Raw genomic sequence first — 22,110 nt, 5'->3', positions numbered from 1 at the left:
CACCCCTTTAAACTAAATTAAAATGAGAAATAAAAGAAGTTAAAAAAAATTATATTTTATTTTACGTTTATTATACGTATATGAGTGCGATTCGGGAACCTTGAGAGTGCTGGTCCATCGGGCTCCCTGGACGGGTCATCCTCATCGGGACCACCTTCATCTGACTGAAGCGGGCGTCTTCTGAAAGGCTCTCGTCCACAGGCTTCAGGACAAACACAAACATTAACCCTCTGACCTGATTTACCACAGTAAAACATTCAGATTTATTGAGCTTTCCACCTTGTGCATCTGATGCAAACTCTCCTGGCTGTATCCCGCAGACGTCTGCTGAGGGAAGGCGTGTCCTGTGGAGGTGGCCGGTCCGGGACTGGGGCCCATCATGCTGTGCGAGGATCCAGGGGACAGTCCTGATCCCAGAACGGCCCCGGGAGACGGGCCCGGCCCCGGCGACGGCCCCGCACAGGGAGTCCCTCCTAACGGCGGCTCTGGGGTGGACATGCCTCACACTCGCCCTGACACAACCAGAAAACATTCACATGTGGCGCTGTGAACAGGGTTTGAAATTAACACACACCAAAAAAATCAACAAACACAGCGTGACTCTCGCTGTCAAATCACGAGCCAATTTGGCGGGTTACTTATTATATTTAGTCGTGTAAGCCAAATCTGTGCAGATTTAGTGCAAATACTGAACTTGTGAGTCATCATGATATATTAAATAGTGTATTGTGCAGAATCTGCTCATATCTGCTTACTTGAACACACACGTCACTACACAACAAATAACGGTGCGCTTGTTCATTTGCATTGAAGCAATAGCGAAGATTAAAAAGCATCTGGTTTACAGAAAAGACATTGTTATTTTCCAACATCTTACATATTTTTTGTACTGTATTGATCTGTCCACCTAAAATAATTTTTTGTTGAAAAGGATGAGGATGAAAGCGGAAGGGAGGAGATGCTGGATGACAGGATTTTGTTTGAATAAGAAATGAATGTATGAAATCCCCCCCAAAAATGTATATATATATATATATTGGTAATCAAACAGTTGATGGGACCCATTGACTTCCATAGTAGGAAAAAAAATACCATGGAAGAAAATGTGTCCCGTCAACTGTTTGATTACCAACATTCTTTAAAATATCTTCTTTTGTGTTTAGCAGAAGAAAGAAACAGGTTTGGAACAACTTGAGTGTGATTAAATAATAACAGAATTTTCATTTTTGGGTGAACTGTCCCTTTAAAGTCCCCCTGTGGTGAAAATCCAGCTTTTAATGTTGTTTGTGTCTATGTGGTGTTTTTAATATGCTTTAAGACAAACCATGTGTAAATTCATAAGTCGACTCCATTGCTGAGTATTTTCTCCTTAAAACTGCAGTGAACCAAAGACATTCTCAAAAACACACTTTGAAATCGCTGGTGTTTCTGACGTCACAAACTACCTTGTAACCAATCAGATCAACGTGTGATCGTCAACCAGTGGATCTCTGAGTGAGTGAGTGAGTGGAGGCGGGGCTCATTTGCATATTCATAGAACCGCGCATACTAAATGAGGCAAGGGTGTCGAGTTACATTCAAGATATTTTAAAGGTCATAGGCAGCCGTGCCCGAGCGCAAAACCTCACAACACCCACCCCTGTCAGTGATTGGTTGGAACACTATTTATTTTGGTTTTGAGTGTTGGTGATACCAACTGTGTGCAGATCTCAGAGCCTCGGCTGCCTACAGAGACGGCTTGCTTATGGGGCGGATAGGTAGCGGATCGTTAGGAAAGATTAGATGAATGTGATCATTTATGTTTGAGCCTGAAATCGCTGATACAACCTTTAAGGCATGAAGAAATTTGTTTTCAATGAAAAAACTTATAAATATGTCATTTTGGTGATCAAAGGTGAGTTTTAAGGGATAAAATTATTGACTACAGGGGGACTTTAATATACATTTTCTCAGTAATATGGCTTCCAGAATCTGTCCAGAATTTTGTCCTTCTGGGATCAATGATGCTTCATAACATGATCTGAAGACATTCCAAATGTAAGTGAATTACAGACAGTAAACCCTGCTGAAAAAGCAGCTAAAAACAGACTAGCCGTGTCCTAAACACACAATTATAATGTTCTCATTGTAATTTGATATAGCCGATATGACAGACTTGCGCTTAACCGCATTTTCCTTTTTGAAGTGATTTCAATCATATTTCAAGCAATTGAAAACCATCATGGCGAAGATGAAGTGTCTCAGCTGAAGGAAATAATCCATTATTTATCAGCTTTATTATATCAGCCAACTTTTCTTATCAGGCCGATATCACACATATATCAGTATGGTGGCCGATATATCGTGCATCCCTAAGAAGAATCGCACTATAATACCAGTTTCGACCAGTGAATTTCCATATCATTTTATACAGATTGTCCACACAAAGAATAATTTATATCCAATATAAGTTAGTTGAGATTTATTTTAGACTAGGGAAAAAAATCATTATGGAGATTCCCATGTATTGGTATCCATGACTTTTCCAGGCCTGGAAACCACATTTATCTAAATGCACTGTATTGCACAGGTATTCTATGATGATACTAATAATGATAAGGATTTATTGGTGTCAGTCAGATGATTAGACATGAGCAGATGATCCTGGAGGATGAACTCATTCCTGCCTCTGGAAACATCAGACAGCGGCTCATTATAGGAAGATAAGCCGAGCTTGAGCATTTGACAGGGAAATAAAATGTCGTCCAGCTCGAGCTTCTGGATGATCCTCCGCTGCACATCTGCACATCCACCGATCATCCGCTGAGATCAAACTCGCATGAAATACTGAGTCATATTGAAACACTGCGATAGAAATAATGACGTCAAGTGGCCAGACAGGCTGAAGCTGTCGCGTTCACACTACTGAGATCAGCGCGATCATAATTCCTGTTTAATCAGACTTACCCGTAGTATAATAAACGAGGCGGACGCGCTCGAGCTGATGACGGAGCCCACGGTGTGTTTAATTAACCGATCCGCTACATCCGTTCCGTTCATTCGGTTGATGTTCATGTACGGAGCGCCGCTGCGGACACAGAGTCTCAGACGCTCGAGAGAGAGAGAGAGAGAGAGAGAGAGAGAGAGAGAGAGAGAGAGAGAGAGAGAGAGAGAGAGAGGGGGGGAGCGAGAATACATTTTTAAATTATAAAAATATATATTTTATATTATAGAAGTTGTATTTTGTCTGTTTTCCTTATTTGCGTTTTGCTGTTCACTCAAAAAAAAAAAAAAGTGAACTGGGTTGTTTCAATCCATGTTTGGGTCAAATATGGATAACCGTTGGTTCACAAATTTTTTAATTACATTTTTTTTTTTACCCAGTATTTCTATTTTGTAAAGATTCTGACCACACTCTAAAAGAAAAGGCACTTCATATACAGACGGGTTCCCATCATGGGATCATAATATGGATTTAGTTTTAATTAGTTAATTTTGTTTTAATTCTAATTACATTTTATGAATTAAACAGCTCTTAAACATATTTAATTACTAGGGGGAAAACTGTTATACATAAAGTAGCCTACTATCCAATCATTTAATACATTTTAAGAACTTTTTTTGGCATAAAGCGTTTTTTAGAATTGAGTAAAAAACCCTAGAGTTCTATTTAAACTCCACTGAACCTTGTTTTCTAACTTTTTTCCTCATGAGATGCCTTTACATGTCCACCAACTAATTAAATGTCAAAAACCTATAGGCCTATAGCCTATAACTAACAAATATATTCCTATTTTTCATGCCTGTATAACTTTACTGGGACAGATGTAACACTCATTTTTAATAGCCTACTTTAGGCTTGCATTTAAGAGAAATAAACTGAAGATTTGTATGTTTATGAATAATTTTAATGTATCAATAGCCGATATAGTTCAGTCTGTGACTTTATGCTCTTAAAGTCACCATGAATTTAAAACTGACAATTCCTTGTTTATTGAATATTGCAGTGTTTATTATATATATATGTGTATGTAAGGGATAATGTAGAGCGAATACAAGCCCGACAGGCTGATCAGGTCTTGAATCAGCCTGAAGAATCAGCCTGAAGGGATTGTATTCGCTATAACAACCGCCTCGCTCTACATTATCCCGCTTATTACATGGCTAACTACCAAATAAATCAATAATTTGACACAAAATATTGATTTAAAAAAGAGTTTATTGTTTTAAAAACAATTGTATTGCTTCCGCTAAAGAAAATAGTCCATAGCAATGCTCTGTTTTTCATGGCAACGGTGTGTTATACTTGCAGCGGCTGTTATCAAGAAATAACAGACCGCATTCTACACTAGAATTCAACCAAGCCATGAAATAAAAATATATATATTTTTTTTTATGTGTCTCATGATCTAGAAATCAGACTTGATCTAGAAATTCCTCTTGCAGCATCTCTTCTCTTCTCTGATGATGTGGGCGGGGCTATAACCTGTCACTCACATGAGATCAGCCAATAGCAAACTACAACCATCCAATCAATTCCCCACGGACACAATCAAGCCCCGCCCACATTTATTCTTGTTCGAGAAGCGTTTCACTCAGACATACCGCGGTAAGAAAAGACAACCGGTAGGCTACTGCCGTTTCATGCTGACTTTATTCATTTTCTCAGAGGTGGCAGAACAGAAATACATTGTCCCACTTCCAACATCAGTGCAGTCAAAAGCCATCTATCCTAAAGTGTGTATGGCGCCGTGATTGCTGGAGCTGATCCCAGTGTAAGGGCCGATGGCAGGGAAACATTCTGGATGCATGTATTCAGGGTTTGAAATTACTGTGGCGAGTAACGCTGTCAAATACAGCCAATTTTGTGTCACTTGTGTTTACTCAATTTGCTGGGGAAGTCAAGTTCGTGTAAGCCAAATCTGCGCAGATTTAGCGCAAATACTCATTTTGCAGAATATCTGCTTAGGCTACTTGAACACACTCATCACTACGCAACAAATAAACACACGCTTGTTCATTTGCATTGAAGCAAAAGCGAAGATTAAAAAACATTTGGTTAACAGAAAAGACACTGTTATTTTCCAACATATCCTACATAGTTATGATGTTTGTACAGTATTGATCATCTATCCATCCATCCATCTTCTACCGCTTATCCGGGGCCGGGTCGCGGGGGCAGCAGTCTAAGCAGGGATGCCCAGACGTCCCTCTCCCTAGACACTTCCTCCAGCTCTTCCGGGGGGACACCGAGGCGTTCCCAGGCCAGCCGGGAGACATAGTCTCTCCAGCGTGTCCTAGGTCTTCCCCGGGGTCTCCTCCCGGTGGGACATGCCCGGAACACCTTCCCGGGAAGGCGTCCAGGAGGCATCCGGAAAAGATGCCCGAGCCACCTCAACTGACCCCTCTCGATGTGGAGGAGCAGCGGCTCTACTTTGAGCTCCTCCCGAGTGACCGAGCTTCTCACCCTATCTCTAAGGGATCGCCCAGCCACCCTGCGGAGAAAGCTCATTTCGGCCGCTTGTATCCGGGATCTTGTCCTTTCGGTCATGACCCACAGCTCATGACCATAGGTGAGAGTAGGAACGTAGATTGACTGGTAAATCGAGAGCTTCGCCTTGCGGCTCAGCTCCTTCTTCACCACGACAGACCGGTACAGGGACCGCATTACTGCAGAAGCTGCACCGATCCGCCTGTCAATCTCCCGTTCCATCCTTCCCTCACTCGTGAACAAGACCCCAAGATACTTGAACTCCTCCACTTGAGGCAGGAGCTCTCCACCAACCTGAAGCGGGCAAACCACCCTTTTCCGACTGAGAACCATGGCCTCGGACTTGGAGGTGCTGATTTTCATCCCAGCCGCTTCACACTCGGCTGCAAACCGTCCCAGTGCATGCTGGAGGTCCTGGTCTGATGAGGCCAACACGACAACATCATCCGCAAAGAGCAGAGATGAAATCGTGTGGTCCCCAAACCCGACCCCCTCCGGCCCCTGGCTGCGCCTAGAAATTCTGTCCATAAAAATTATGAACAGAACCGGCGACAAAGGGCAGCCCTGCCGGAGTCCAACACGCACCAGGAACAAGTCTGACTTACTGCTGGCAATACGAACCAAGCTCCTGCTCCGGTCGTACAGGGACCGGATAGCCCTTAGCAAAGGGCCCCGGACCCCATACTCCCGGAGCACCCTCCACAGGCCGCCGCGAGGGACACAGTCGAATGCCTTCTCCAAATCCACAAAGCACATGTAGATTGGTTGGGCAAACTCCCATGAGCCCTCCAGCACCCTGTAGAGGGTATAGAGCTGGTCCAGTGTTCCACGACCGGGACGAAAACCACACTGTTCCTCCTGAATCCGAGGTTCTACTATCGGCCGGATTCTCCTCTCCAGTACCCTGGCATAGACTTTCCCAGGGAGGCTGAGAAGTGTGATCCCCCTATAGTTGGAGCACACCCTCCGATCCCCCTTCTTGAAAAGAGGGACCACCACCCCGGTCTGCCAGTCCAAAGGTACTGTCCCCAACCGCCACGCGATGTTGCAGAGGCGTGTCAGCCAAGACAGCCCCACAACATCCAGAGACTTGAGGTACTCAGGGCGGATCTCATCCACCCCCGGTGCCTTGCCACCGAGGAGTTTCTTGACTACCTCGGTGACTTCAGCTTGGGTGATGGACGAGTCCGCCTCCGAGCCCTTAGCCTCTGCTTCCTCAATGGAAGACGTGACGGCGGGATTGAGGAGATCCTCGAAGTATTCCTTCCACCGTCCGGTGATATCCCCAGTCGAGGTCAACAGCTGCCCACCTCCACTGTAAACAGCGTTGGTAGGGCACTGCTTCCCCCTCCTGAGGCGCCGGACGGTTTGCCAGAATCTCTTCGAGGCAGACCGATAGTCCTTCTCCATGGCCTCACCGAACTCCTCCCAGGCCCGAGTTTTTGCCTCCACAACCACCCGGGCTGCAGTCCGCTTGGCCCGTCGGTACCCATCAGCTGCCTCAGGAGTCCCACAAGCCAGCCAGGCCCGATAGGACTCCTTCTTCAGCTTGACGGCATCCCTTACTTCCGGTGTCCACCACCGGGTTCGGGGATTGCCGCCTCGACAGGCACCGGAGACCTTACGGCCACAGCTCCGAGTGGCCGCGTTGACAATGGAGGTGGAGAACATGGTCCACTCGGACTCAATATCTCCAGACTCCCTCGGGATCTGGTCGAAGCTCTGCCGGAGGTGGGAGTTGAAGATCTCTCTGACAGGAGATTCGGCCAAACGTTCCCAACAGACCCTCACAGTACGTTTGGGTCTGCCGAGTCTGTCCAGCTTCCTCCCCCGCGATCGGATCCAACTCACCACCAGGTGGTGATCAGTTGACAGCTCCGCCCCTCTCTTCGCCCGAGTGTCCAAGACATACGGCCGGAGGTCGGATGAAACGACCACAAAGTCGATCATCGACCTCCGGCCTAGGGTGTCCTGGTGCCATGTGCACTGATGGACACCCTTATGCTTGAACATGGTGTTCGTTATGGACAAGCTGTAACTAGCACAGAAGTCCAATAACAGAACACCACTCGGGTTCAGATCAGGGGGGCCGTTCCTCCCAATCACGCCCCTCCAGGTGTCACTGTCGCTGCCCACGTGGGCGTTGAAGTCCCCCAGTAAAACGATGGAGTCCCCAGTCGGAGCACTTTCCAGCACCCCTCCCAGAGACTCCAAGAAGGCCGGGTACTCTGCACTGCCGTTCGGCCCGTAAGCACAAACGACAGTGAGAGACCTATCCCCGACCCGAAGGCGTAGGGAAGCGACCCTCTCGTTCACCGGGGTGAACTCCAACACATGGCGGCTGAGCTGGGGGGCTATAAGCAAACCCACACCAGCCCGCCGCCTCTCACCATGGGCAACTCCAGAGTGGTGAAGAGTCCATCCTCTCTCGAGGAGTGTGGTTCCAGAGCCCAAGCCGTGCGTAGAGGTGATCCCAACTATCTCTAGTCGGAATCTCTGAACCTCACGCACAACCTCAGGCTCCTTCCCCGCCAGAGAGGTGACATTCCATGTCCCTAGAGCTAGATTCCGCGTCCAGGGATCGGGTTGTCTAGGCCCCCGCCTTCGACTGCCGCCCGATCCACTTAGCACCGGCCCCTTACGGTCCCTCCTGCAGGTGGTGGGTCCACGGGAGGGTGGCCCCACGTCACTCCTTCGGGCTGAGCCCGGCCGGACCCCATGGGGGGAGGCCCGACCACCAGGCGCTCGCATACGAGCCCCAACCCCGGGCCTGGCTCCAGGGTGGGGCCCCGGCTGCGCCATACCGGGCGACGTCACGGTCCTCCTTTTTTTGGGCATCATAAGGGGTTTTGAACCGCTCTTAGTCTGACCCGTCGCCTAGGACCTGTTTGCCTTGGGAGACCCTACCAGGGGCATATAGCCCCAGACAACATAGCTCCTAGGTTCATTCGGGTACTCAAACCCCTCCACCACGGTAAGGTGGCAGTTCAAGGAGGGGGTATTGATCATCTGTCCACCTAAAATATATAGGCTATATATATATATATATATATATATATATATATATATATATGGCTACTATATACATATTTAGTACAAAATATATAATTTATATAAAATATAAATTTATAAAAAATATATAATTTAGTACCAATTTGGCTTTTTATTTTTGTGTTATTTTATTTTTATTTTGGCTAGTAGAAGTTCTGAATAACAAAATTCAAAAATAACTCAAAAATAATAATTTAAAAAAAATAACACAAAAAAGAAATCAGATTTACTACGTCGCATCTTATCTTATATATAAGATGCGACGTAGTTAATCTGGTTTATTTTTGTGTTTTTTTTTTTGGTTAGTAGAAGTTCTGAATGGCCGGTAAATAGTAGCCAAATTTGCCGGTGAGTGAAAAAGTTAATTTCAAACCCTGGATGTATTTCTCTATGTTTTCAACTCACAATGAGAAAACGGCGACATTTCGTTGACGTCTGCACACCCAAACCGCTGCTTCTCTCTGTGTGTGTGTGTGTGTGTGTGTGTGTCCGTCCTCCGCTGCTGTAGGAGGCGCTGCTGTTCGACATTCATGATAATGAGGAGCGAGTTCCGGCGAATATCAGATTTCTGCTAGTGTTCCTGCTCACCGATGAATTTCGTTGATAATTTACACAAATGGACGAGTAGGATGGATCTGGTGAGTGTTCAGTTGTTCTAATAGCACAGGCTGCTCGATTAACGGAGAATAAAGCCGGTTAAAAGGCTATCCGATGTGTTGTTTGTGTCGAGCGCTCTCACGCGCCGCTGCGTTTACAGAATGAATTTAATCTGATGCGAAGAGCGTGTCACGATCTCGAGGTATATATATTCATATTCAGTGTCTCTCAGACATGTTTATTGTGTAGCATATTGTCCTCTGTCAGTCCCGGTTGACGCGGCTCGCGGTGTGTGTGATGTTATTCACTCTGTTTTAGGACTTCGGGAACAAACTGCCCCAGGCTCTGTCGACAAACACTAAACTGCCCCAGTCTCTCTCCTCTAGCGCTAAGTTTCTGCCCTCAGGCCCGTTTGAGCACTACGGGCGGCCCGTGGGAGTCAAAGTCAAAGAGGAAGACGAGAGTGTGGAAGATTTCTTTCATTTCGGTGAGTGGCGCATTTCATATTTGCATAGTAAATGTGTTGTTTTCCTGACACCGCTCACACTGTCCTTGATTTCATCATTACCACGGTAATATTAGCACAGCTAAAGATGTGTGTGTGCTATTAGAACTTTTCCAGAATATAATGACCCAGACAGCATCATAGTGTCGGCCCAGATCCGGCCCACATCTGGTCTGAGTGGAATCCACATGTTGCCAACACTATAATGCTGTCTGCCTGGAAAACAATGATAATTATGAGTATTAGTTGTGGTAATGAGTCATTTTCAATCTCAAAAGTTGTTTTTATTGCAAATGTCGCACTTATAACATTAAACCTGAGTTAGTAAACGATTACATTTTATTCATAAACACGAGCACATTTTCAGTTGTGTTAATTAAAATGGGGAGACACACAAAAAAGTTTATGTATTAGGTCATAATTGACCAGAATATAAAAACTAGTCTTGCAGAATGATTCAAGAGACATGTTTCACCCAAACATGATCATTCTGTCAGCGTTTACTGACAGACTTTCTTCTGTGGAACGAAGTCAGTGTTGTGTGGGTGAACTAACCCTTTAACCTCATCTATAATATTCCTTAATCATCTCCTTATATCACGTTGCTCATATATAGCCCATATTTTCCCTGATGCATTTATTCAGCTACTTACTATTAAAGTGTTAGTTCAGCCATTTACTCACTCTCATGTCGTTCCAAACCCATTAGATTTCCATTCATCTTCAAAACACAAATGTAGATATTTTTAATGAAGTCCGAGAGATTTCTGTCCCTCCATTGAAAGCGTATTCACCCAAAACATTCATAAGGAGATGGTAAAGTAAGTAAAGTTGAACGGATCAGTCTAATCAAGTCTTCTGAAGAGACACGGTTGCTTGATATATGATGCACAGATTTAAGTTGGGCTTTTATTCTTATATAAACATGAGCAAACAATGTTTAAAGTTCAATTTCGGCAAGTGGAAGCTCAACCAATAAGGTTTGTTCTCACGGGTCACATGGCATGTTTGAGCTTTTATGTTGGCTGATCAATGTTTATATGTGAACAAAAGCCTAAATTAAATCTGTTCGTCACATAATGAGAGTCTTTTCTTGGATTAAACCGCTCGATATATGGATTTATTATAAATCCGTGAACAGACTTTCAATGGAGGGACAGAAATCTGTCAGATTTCATTAAAGATCTTCATTTGTGTTTCTAAGATGAATGAAAGTCTTACGGGTGTGTAACGTCACGAGGGAGTAAATGGGTGAAATTGACTAAAAACACTGCGAAACACACACACCTGATGATGGTGTTTCATGGGAATGAATCGGTCACACTTTACTGTAAGATTCATTAGTTATAGTTTATTAACCAACATGAACTAACCATGAGCAAAACATTTATTACTGTATTTGTTAATCTTTGTTAATGTTAGTTAATAAAAATACAGCTGTTCATTGTTAGTTCACAGTGCATTAACTAATGTTAACAAGATTTTAATAAAATATTAGTAAATGTTGAAATTAACATGAACAAAGGTTAATAAAAGCTGTACAAGTGCAGTTCATTATTAGCTCATGCTAACTAATGTGGTTAACTAATGAACCTTGTTGTAAAGTGTTGCCAGTGAATCCAGTATTTTGAGATTGAAAATGCTCTTGCGTATTATTATGCATGTCTGAAATTGCAATGCATTGTGTGTAATCCTGTGTGTAAAGGTCCACATTACATCTGTTATCAGAGGCGACTGTCTGAGTTATGCGTTTCAGAAATCTACATATACAAAATCACCATTAGCTAAAAATATATTAAAATTAGGGCTGCACGGTATTGAAGAAAAGTGTGGTATGCGATAACTCATTAAATTTGATATGCGATACAATAATGCTTAAAGTGTGTAAAATAAATGTAAAATATCTTTAAAATTATATAACCTACATATGTGTTTCACATTCTTTTTGCATCAGTGTTTTACTGTAGCGTAAGAAGTGTTATTTTAACATCAGTGTAAACCTCGGGGTTCAGGTGATCCTACATTAGGGTTATTAAACAACACAAACTGAATAATCAAATGTAAAAATAAGCTTAGTTTTCACTGTATGAATTAAATATATCCTGATTCTTATTAAAGCTACAAAAGTTATTCAGCCGAGAGCGAGTGATTTTCTCTTCGTCTTTTGTTCATGACCCCAGTTATTGCGAGCCGTTGCGATATGCAGATATATTAGCGATATTTCGATATATTGTGCAGCCCTAATTGAAACAATGTAATAATTAAGGCAGAAAGCATGTGTAACCCTGTGTGTAATGGTGTTGTTCTCTCCTGACCAGCTCAGCATCTGCAGCAACAGACCGGAGAGTGTCTCACGGCTTGTTGCGGCGACTCCGATCCTAAAAGCCTGTCTCTTCCCGATTCCCCCAAATCCAACAACCGTCCCTCGGCGGACCGGCCCTATCACTGCCAGGACTGCGGGAAATACTTCCGGATCAACGACATCAAGAGACACCAGAGAATACACAGCGGAGAGCGTCCGTTCCCGTGCTTCCAGTGCGGGAAGAACTTCCCCACGTCCGGGGATCTGAAACGCCACGAGAGAATCCACACGGGAGAGCGTCCGTACCACTGTCTCCAGTGCGGGAAGAACTTCTCCGACTCCGGGCATCTCAAGCAGCACGAGAGAATGCATACGGGCGAGAGGCCGTACCAGTGCTCCCAGTGCGCCAAGCGCTTCTACAGATCCGGAGATCTCAAACGCCACCTGAGGATTCACAGTGGCGAGCGCCCGTATAAATGCCTCCAGTGCGGGAAAACCTTCTCGGATTCGGGACACTTGCGCGGACACCAGCGCATTCACACCGGAGAGAGGCCGCACCGGTGCACCCTGTGCGAGAAGAGCTTCTTCCGATCCGGGGATCTGAAGCGCCATCACAGAACACACACCGGCGAGAGGCCGTATCAGTGTTTCCAGTGCGGGAAGAGCTTCTCCGAGTCGGGACATCTGAAGGAACATCGCCGGATCCACACCGGGGAGAAGCCGTACCACTGTAACCAGTGCGATAAGAGCTTCTCCAGGCTGGAGCGTCTGAAGGGCCACCAGAGCATCCACACGGGCGAGAGGCCGTTCCACTGCACACAGTGCGGGAAGAACTTCTTCCGGTCCGGAGAACTGAAGCGGCACCAGAGGATTCACAACGGGGAGCAAGCGTGAAGCGGGAAGAGGGCCGGTGCACTACCAGGAAAACCACCGGGATCGGGACGATTCTTAATGCTTTTAGGAGAAGTCTCTTCTGCTCACCAAGGCTGCGCTTGTGATTAAAAATACAAAAAAACTGTGAAATATTATTATGATGTAAAAGTGATGTTTTCTATGTGAATATAGTGTAAAGTGTAGATCAAAGCTGAATTACTCCAGTCTTCAGTGTCACATGATCCTTCAGAAATCATTCTAATATGATGATTTGATACGTTTATGATTATTATCAATGTTGAAAACAATTATTTACATTTTTATTTCAGGATTCTTTGATGAATAGAAAGTTCATAAGAACAGCATTTATCTGAAATAGAAGCTTTTGAAACATTAAACACTACCGTTCTAAAGTTTGGGGTCAGTAGGATTTTTAATTTTGTGGGGAAAGAAATAAAAGAAATCAATACTTTTATTCATCAAGGATGAATTTATGATCAAAAGTGACAGTAAAGACATTTATAATGTTACACAAGATTCTATTTCAAATAAATGCTGTTCTTTTGAACTTTCTATTCATCAAAGAATCCTGAATAAAATTTTGTACACAACAGTTTTCAACATTGATAATAATCATAAATGTTTCTTGAGCATCAAATCATCATATTAGAGTGATTTCTGAAGGATCATGTGACACTGAAGACTGGAGTAATGATGCTTTGATCACAGGAATAAATTACATTTTAAAATAGAAAACAGTTATTTTAAATTGTCATAATATTTAACAATATTACTGTTTTTTGTTGTATTTTTAATCAAATAAATGCAGCCTTGATGAGCAGAAAATACTTCTTTTAAAAACATTAGAAATCTTCCAGATCCAGAACTTCTGACCGGTCTCGTGTGTGAAGGCCGAACGAGCCGTTCATGTTACTCTATTGTACCTGTGAAACCGTAGAGAACTGATTCTCACTGACTTCTCTTCTATTTCCCCATTAGAAACCAGCATATGCTGAACTCTAGCATTGTTATAAACACGTGCACCAGTTGTTCATTGCCGTAGACTGTGTTATGAACGCCTACAAACGCCCCAGATTTCCTCGGACCGTCAGACTCGGCGTGGCGCTGATCATGTGATCAGGCTGTTCATCACTGTCTGTCTGTCTGTATGTTGTTGCCAGATATAGTCAAGTGACTCATTAGAACTGTAAATTGTACAGGAGGATATTATTATTGTGTATGCTTGCATTCCCTGTATTTAATGAATCCCCCTCAAATTGTTTTGTTTTTTTAAAGATATAAACATGAATACTGTTTTATTGTCATAGTGCAGAAGCCGTCAACATGAGACGATGCCTCTGAATCCTCTGATTTTGATGTGACCGTATGGTTTGTGTCAGTATCTCAACGGTGGCAGTTTTACTAGCCGCTGTTAAACACTTGTGTGATCCACAGAACACAGTTATTGTTTAACTATAACACTTTGTCACAACTATCATGAAATAAGTTACAAAGTATAGATATGCTCATACTAAATGGATGGTGAGCACCAGATGAACTGTATAGCAAACTGAGCTTTCTCATAATAAATCACATTAGATTTAGCTTTTAAGTTTTTATAAATTAGCTATTTACATTTATTATTGTTTCATATTGTCGTCTAATTTTTACTTTCTTTATATATGTGTGTATTTAACCATTTGTAGTCAGTGTGTACTCAGTTTGGAGGGCTTTAATGCGGTCAGAAAGGCTTTTACAGCAATAAGAGCTGTGTTGAGAGATGAGTTATAATTATAACTGTTTTGCTTCATGTGCATGAATATTTTCTTCATAATGTGTGTCATTAATAAACATTTCACCTGTACTAATGCCAGCACACATGAAGAATCGTTTATTGGTCTTGTGTAATATTTTACATTTCCACAACAGACTGATTCTTTAATAAATGATAAAACTTCAGATAAATCGAGTGATTAAGGGTTGTTTAATGTTTGTATGGTGCTGAACGGATATTTTCATATCTGTCAAGGTAAATTACTCGCACGTAGTTTTCTATTATTTAATTTAAATGATTTAATATTTAGAGGTAAACACTGCGAAGCGTTTCCGCTTTCTTGTGGAAGCGATGCTCGTTTTACGACATCTGCGTTGGCTTTACGGCACTGATCAGTCGGAAGTCTGGTAACCAGGGAGACGGCTGGCGGCACTGCGGTCAGCGTGAGACGGTGAGCTGTTATTGATTCGAAATCTCTCATTAAATACATTAAACAGTCAGTTTTCTTAGTCAGATATGTTTTCTAATGTTACCACGAAACCATGAACAGCGATTGACAGGGACGGAGCAGTGTATGAGCGAAACACGGTTCAAGTGTAAACAAAACAAACACTAAACACAGAAACTCGTGAAAACCAGCGGCATTTGTGAGAATCTGACTCTCATGTGACCGCCATTTGCTTTAATTTGACTGATTAACGGCCGTTTGCGTTTGTTTTCGTTCATTTAAAAGGCTTTTACTGGCGTTTTCCCGCCAGTTAGCGCTTGTTGAGCTGCTGTAGCGTTAGTTCAGCACTGATCGGGGGTCAGGTGTGCTGTTTCTTCTGCAGGTGATGATGTCAGACAGGTGGGATGTTCAGCTGTTGTGAAGCTTCTGCAAACTCACCGACTGCTTGCACTCACAGGTGAGATGTTTATGAGGGTTGATACGAGCTGATGATGTTTTCAGACCTGCCATGTAGCTCTAAAGTGACCTTTAACCTAGATCGCAAGAGCACTGTGGAACGCCTTAAAGGGATAGTTCACCCAAAATGAAAATTCAGTCATTAGTTAGTGACTCACCCTAATGTCTTTCCAAACCCGTAAGACTTCCATTCATCTTCAGAACACAAATGAAGATCTTTTTGAGGAAATCTGAGCGATTTCTGTCCCTCCATTGACCGCTATGCAACTACCACTGACTTTGACATAAAGAGTTCGTAAGCAGTTTAATTTTCTGAAGAGACTCGATCGCTTTAAATGATAAATAGATTGAATTCCGGCTTTTATTCACATTTAAACTGATCAGCGAAGATAAACAGAAGCTCAACCGAACCTGCGTGACATGCTTGAGCTTCAGACTACCACACCTGATGAGTGAGTTGATGAATGTTTATATGTGACCCTGGATCACAAAACCGAAATTGAGATTTAAACATGACCTGAAAGCTGAATAAATGAGCTTTCCATTGATGTATTGTTTGTTATGATGGGACAATATTTGGTCGAGATGCAACTATTTGTAAATCTGGAATCTGAGGGTGCAAAAAAATCGAAACATTGAGAAAATTGCCTTTAAAGTTGTTCATTTATGTTGGCGATTGTGCTGCATTCACTCACAAAAATAAATGTTTTATACATTCACACTATCTTAATGGATCATGATCTTTACTTAATATCCTAATGATATAAAGAAAAATCAATCAATTTTGACCCATACAATGTAGTGTTGGCTCTTGCCACGAATATACCCGTGCGACTCGAGACTGGTTTTGTGATCCAGGGTCACATATGTCAATATAATGTGTACCTTGAAATGCAATGTAAGTCGCTTTGGATAAAAGCGTCTGCCAAATGCATAAATGTAATGAACAGATTGAATTTTGTTTTTTATTATACATCATATAAAGCGATTTAGGACTAAACCGCTCATTTCATATGAATTAGTTTTACAATCTCTATGAACTTCTTGAAGCATCAGTGTCGGCTGTGTAGCTGTCAGTGGAAATCTCTGATTTCACTAAAAATATCTTCATTTGTGTTCAGAAGATGAACGAAAGCCTTATGGGTTTGGAACGACATGAGGGTGAGTGATTGAGTTTCCGTCCCTTTAATTTTCTCATTGCCGCATCGAGACCATTTATCTTCCAGGGGTGTGTTTCCCAAAAGCATCGTTAGCCAACTATGGTCGCAAGTTCCGTCGTTATCATCAATTCAATGAGTCTGTGTTTCCCGAAACCATCGTTCCAACGAACATTCGCAAACGTCATCGCAGAGGTGTGTGTTAGGAGCGACAGATCTCGACCTGTGGTCAGAAGAGTTTCTAGATTTCATGACAGAATAATCAAGCTGACATTCAGTGCAATCTATATCTGTTATTTAGAATACATACAAATGTCATTAAGTTTGTAAAGAGATTTGAAGTGTCGTTTTTGAAGAGTGTGAACGTGCTCTAGTGTGTAAGAACGAGTCTATGATTGAATCTGAGAGAAACATGAGAAATATTCCTCAGATGTGTGTCTGTGATCTATAGCCAAACATCTCGTATTAATTTGATCTCAAACAGATTCATTAACAGTAGTTATTACTCCCAACACCTGCGTGACATCATTAACCAGCGTGGTTGGTTTCGGGAAACAGTCGAGACTCGTTGATTTCCTCAGCGATGTGTCGTACTCTGGAGAGAAGCAGCGAGTTACGGCGGTGTGCGGGAAACACACTCCAGTTCTGTTCTAGTGAAGTCCTCAATGCTCCTGTGTTTCTCCACACTCATGTTATTGGACTGTCCTGTGTATGACACAAGTAGAACGCTCTTTTATGAAGTTATTTCACTTATTTAGTAAGATTATGCCTGAAAAGGTTTTGGATTTTATATCATGTTAATTTAAAAAAAAATATATAATATGACTTGTGTTTGTTTGCTTGGTTTTATTGTGTTCATATGATATTTGTATTTTTGTAATTTAATTTTTGCCGTGAAAATAACCTTAGATGCTGACATATCTTTAAATAAATCTGTCTGTCTGTCTGTGTCTCTCCAGAGCGATTCCATGGAGGTCCGTAAGCCGGTCCTGGAGCTGAAGGACGTGCCTCCGCCGCCCCCCCACAGCGCCGGCCCGCACACACACCCGTGTCTCAGCGTAAGCGTGTGTTCCTGCTGTGAAGCGAGCGTTCGCCTGCAGAAGAGCTCGAGCGGCGTCACCGGTGGAGGCTTTCCTCTGTATCTCCCCCGCTCACACACACACACACACTCTCCTCCAGCGTCACACTGCGCCGCTCTGAGGCCGATACACACCGGTTCCTCTCTGTGTAAACACTGTCAGTGTCGTTTCCCACACGGTGGCCCGTCCTCACCCCCCCACCTCTGCTCTAGCTCACTCCAGCACACGACGCGGTGTGTGACGGGCGCTCACTGTTTGCAGGACTGCTGGAGAAAGGTTGGTGGATCCGATCGCTCGCTCACTGGCTGCGTTTACACGCTCAGCGTTTGTTTCAGTCGGACTGTAGTGTTTACATGAATGCTAAACAAGTGATCGCGTTGATGTGTGTGTTTATGTCATAAGCTTCAAATCGGAATATATTTTTGACTTGCGCTCACTCCACGAATATAGAGAGAGTTTCCCGCTGTTTGCGCATAATAAACATTCTCCTACATTGGTCCATTATTTGTTTTAAACAGCAGACTTAATATATTTAATCAATTTCTGGCCATAATTTGGAGACATTGAGCATATGGACCATTGTGCTGTACTCTTATATTTATCACACAATTAAAATGCCCAAAACCAGTCGTCTGTGGATGAGTCTGAAACGAGCACTGGTGGGACGTTGCTCCACTTTAAAGGAGGATTATATAGGATATATATTATATATAGGATGATGAGACTCATTTATACGACACTTTATTCAACAGAAGAACAGCTCGTTCTGCACGTCATTGCGCTATTTCTACATTGAACATGCGCAGTCCTTTCAGTTTCGCTTTTCAATCCGATCAAGTGTTTACATGTTCTCTCGATCGGATTAGAATAGGAATAAACCCCCGTCTCATTGGGATCGAGCTCAGTCGGATCGTTTAAGGTGTTTACATGAAGGCTTTTCAGTGCGATTGAGCCGTCGATCCGATTACTAGCGGATGATTTGGTTGCATGTAAACGCAGCCACTGAAGGCGAGGCAGGACCGTGGTAAAGCGGCTCTCGTGTGGATTCTGCGCTGAAATCTGACATCAGTCTCTTCTGCTTTTCAGAGCTTGCGTGTCGACTCGGAGAAGGTTTGGCCGAACATTCCTCCGCCCGTCCCGGTGTGCAACGGCTGCGGCGTGACGGGAGTTTCTTCCGACGGTCTCCTGGGTGTCCACCTCGGCAAAACCCCACAGAAATATGGTCTGTACACACACCAGATGCACTGTTTTACTGCTGATAGTGAGCTGAGGCCGGTTGCACAAGCGGTGTGTGAGTTGCAACCTAGTTTTGTTGAAAAGGAACACAGCTTACTAAATACTTTTGCGTTGCACCATTAAATATAGTTGCAACATAACTCTGTATAAACTAAATATTTTTGGAAGCCTCCGACCAGGAGAAATTGTTGAAATAAAATAGCAGGCTGACGGAATTGCATCAGTTTTACCCAACAATCCTTTATACATTAGGATTTCTGCAGGTCTTAATTCACTTTTACACAAATTAAGGCCTTAAAAAAGTCTTAAAGGAGTAGTTCACTTTAAAATGCCAGTTTCAGGGAGAATCCCAGTTTCAGGGAGGATCCCAGTTTCAGAGAGGATCCCAGTTTCAGGGAGAATCCCAGTTTCAGAGAGGATCCCAGTTTCAGAGAGGATCCCAGTTTCAGAGAGAATCCCAGTTTCAGAGAGGATCCCAGTTTCAGAGAGGATCCCAGTTTCAGAGAGGATCCCAGTTTCAGGGAGAATCCCAGTTTCAGAGAGGATCCCAGTTTCAGAGAGGATCCCAGTTTCAGAGAGGATCCCAGTTTCAGAGAGGATCCCAGTTTCAGAGAGGATCCCAGTTTCAGAGAGGATCCCAGTTTCAGAGAGGATCCCAGTTTCAGAGAGGATCCCAGTTTCAGAGAGGATCCCAGTTTCAGAGAGGATCCCAGTTTCAGAGAGGATCCCAGTTTCAGAGAGGATCCCAGTTTCAGAGAGGATCCCAGTTTCAGAGAGGATCCCACCAGCAAAAAGAATACAACAGTTTTTATAGAATAGGAGCATGGGAAATATGAAGAACCAATCATATTGACAAAAATGATGTAATGAATCATGTCGCATGTATAATTCAGCAAACCCTTCTGTTTTTAGGGAGAAGCAAATCCTGATTTCTTGATTTACTTCACTTGTTACTCAAACTCACAAGTTTATATATTTAGACAAGTCTCGTTTCATTTCCCCTTTTCTTAGATTCAGACACACACTGACTTTGACCAAAGTGTTGAGGACATTTAGTTTCCAACACCATATAAAAATCAATCCTGCAAGAAAAAGAAATGTTAGTAATGATTAATTAAAAAAAAATCTATCACACAGAGTAGATATACTTCATAAAATTCATAGTTATGGCATTAAATGCATTGCAAAAAAATATATCTTCCTTAGTGTTTTTGTCCTGTTTTCCAATACAAAAATCTAAACATCTTTGATACATTTACTTGAGATGTAAAATGTGAGTTTGAGGTTTTTTTAATGAGTTTATGCTTAAAGAACAAATATCTTTCAATGAGTTATGAAAACTTCCCTTTGAATTATGTAACATTTTTGACCCCATTGGCAGATTTGTTTGTTTTTAGCACAAACTCACTTAATTTTGATCAGTTTCACAAAAAAAAAAAAAATTAACAGATGCTTTAATCCAAAGCGACTTACAAATGATGAGAGCAGTAGAAGCAATCAGTGATGTAGGGCTGTAGTCAAGACCACCTTTGTCGAGTCCAAGTCAAGACCGAGTCCAAAGAGGTTCGAGTCCGAGTCGAGACCGAGTCCAAAGAGGTTCGAGACCGAGTCAAGACCGAGTCCAAAGAGGTTCGAGACCGAGTCGAGACCGAGTCCAAAGAGGTTCGAGACCGAGTCAAGACCGAGTCCAGGACAGGAAAAAAAAAAAAGCAGTATGCTAAAAAAATATAGGCTAGCCTATAGAAATTAAATCATGTAATAATGAAATAATGAATAATTTTAATTTTATTTAAAATAATTGACTAATTCAAAGAACAAAAAATAATAATAATAATAATATAGGCCTAAAGGAGCACACACATTCGTTTCGACTGTCTGATCAGCCTTACATTCTGTTCCTGTCAATCATACACGCGATGAGGGAGGGCCGAGCCAACACACACACACACACACACACACACAAGAGATGCGGATAAACCGCGGATCGGGCGGATGACGTGACGAAAAATAATATTTTAGCCTACCACTCAAAGAAAAGAAAGGTAAGAGGCAAAGAAAGAAAGGTAAGAAAAAAAGTAGGAAAACTTTGCCCATTAATTAGATGTGCAAGGCAAGCAGGGTAGTTTTCGGGGTGTTATGGACAATTAAAAATGTGAATATTCACGTTGCACTAGCGGTGGACTTTCAGCGAGTTTATTTAAACATTTATTTTTTATAGAGCCGTTTATGAGTCAAAAGAGCCGGCTCTTTCAGTCAGCTGAGTGAAGCGAACCGGCTCACGAAAAAGAGCCGAAATGCCCATAGTTATTAGGTGGCCAGTGTTTCACTTTCCCTCCAATAATATTTTGTTTTAATATCGTGGCGACGTATGTGTGATTACTGGGAACATAATAAAGACACCTGGACTCGGTCGAGACCAAAAGCCATATTTGGCAAGACCAGTGGCCGAGACCGAGACAAGTCCGAGTCCGAATACCAGCGAGTCCGAGACAAGTCCGAGTCCGAATACCAGCGAGTCCGAGACAAGTCCGAGTCCGAATACCAGCGAGTCCGAGACAAGTCCGAGTCCGGACTCGAGTACTACAGCCCTACAGTGATGTCATTGTGTATATCTAGTGAATGTATCTTGATTTAAAAAATATTCAGACTATTGCACTGGAAAACAAGAAGAAAATACGAAAGAACATCATCTTTTTGTGTGGTGTGATCAGCAGATACAGGGAAAGTTAGAGCATAGAGTATAAATGGAGTATTTAAGCTACTTTTTTTCTGAAACGAATGAAAAAGTGATGGATTTCTTGAAAGTTGTATTTTAAACCTCTGAAGTGTCGCTAATACGTTATCTCTAGACATTTACATTTAGAGATCATATTAAATGTTCCTTCATAAACCCGCAGAAGCCCTGTTATATTTACACACGCTTACATTCTGAACAAATAGTGCAACCGTACAGAGTTTTACAAACTAACTAGTGTAGATGAAGCACGAACTTCCGGATGGCTGGTGTAACCCTGCAGAAAGTGGACGAGTGCTTATACTGCGCCCTAAGTGTGTACTCTATTGTGAAGAAAGGAGAGTAGACAAGCTTTGGGACAAACAATCACGTCATGTGTCTTTAACAGATGCTCTCTGTCACTGTAAACTGGCCTGTCAATCATCTTG

At 42.8% G+C, this 22,110-nt stretch overlaps 3 protein-coding genes across 10 annotated transcripts in view; 2 read left to right on the top strand and 1 right to left on the bottom strand.

The window, feature by feature from the left end:
* The window catches only part of smarca4b (SWI/SNF related BAF chromatin remodeling complex subunit ATPase 4b), a 38,383-nt gene extending 35,301 nt beyond the window's left edge, over window positions 1–3,082 (bottom strand). For all 3 annotated transcript variants that reach the window (XR_014608336.1, XM_084129970.1, XM_084129971.1), the window contains exons 1-3: window positions 2,947–3,082; window positions 280–512; window positions 100–202 (exon numbers count right to left, since the gene is read on the bottom strand). Coding sequence is in view for 2 of the 3 variants with exons in the window: in XM_084129970.1 (XP_083986096.1) it covers window positions 100–202; window positions 280–498 (322 nt within the window). In the remaining variant the exon portion in view is untranslated. The remainder of the gene's footprint in view (window positions 1–99; window positions 203–279; window positions 513–2,946) is intronic.
* Window positions 3,083–9,034: 5,952 nt separating this feature from the next.
* On the top strand, window positions 9,035–14,662 carry LOC311091751 (uncharacterized protein). Of its 2 annotated transcripts, none has more exons than XM_084127823.1 (3): window positions 9,035–9,159; window positions 9,437–9,605; window positions 11,942–14,662. In XM_084127823.1, the coding sequence occupies exons 1-3, from the start codon at window positions 9,112–9,114 to the stop codon at window positions 12,817–12,819; spliced, it is 1,095 nt and encodes a 364-aa protein (XP_083983949.1). In that variant the 5' UTR covers window positions 9,035–9,111; the 3' UTR covers window positions 12,820–14,662. The 2 variants fall into 2 exon arrangements, with proteins under 2 accessions (XP_083983949.1, XP_083983948.1); XM_084127822.1 differs by having other exon boundaries at window positions 9,052–9,320.
* Window positions 14,663–14,966: 304 nt separating this feature from the next.
* Window positions 14,967–22,110, top strand: part of marf1 (meiosis regulator and mRNA stability factor 1) — a 37,018-nt gene continuing 29,874 nt past the window's right edge. Inside the window, exons 1-4 of one of the 5 annotated variants that reach the window (XM_084129968.1) lie at window positions 14,967–15,023; window positions 15,403–15,477; window positions 17,593–17,691; window positions 18,799–18,934. In XM_084129968.1, coding sequence (XP_083986094.1) covers window positions 17,602–17,691; window positions 18,799–18,934 — 226 coding nt within the window. In that variant the 5' untranslated portion in view covers window positions 14,967–15,023; window positions 15,403–15,477; window positions 17,593–17,601. Of the gene's footprint in view, window positions 15,031–15,402; window positions 15,478–17,592; window positions 17,989–18,798; window positions 18,935–22,110 lie in introns of all 5 variants that reach the window. The other 4 variants (XM_084129966.1, XM_084129965.1, XM_084129964.1 and 1 more) reach the window with 4 other exon arrangements.

This window comes from Abramis brama (assembly GCF_963993115.1).
Source record: "Abramis brama genome assembly, chromosome: 11".
In the NCBI taxonomy this organism is placed as follows: Eukaryota; Metazoa; Chordata; class Actinopteri; order Cypriniformes; family Leuciscidae; genus Abramis; species Abramis brama.
The sequence above is the reverse complement of the archived record's forward strand: the minus strand, read 5'-3'. Positions and strand labels throughout refer to the sequence as shown.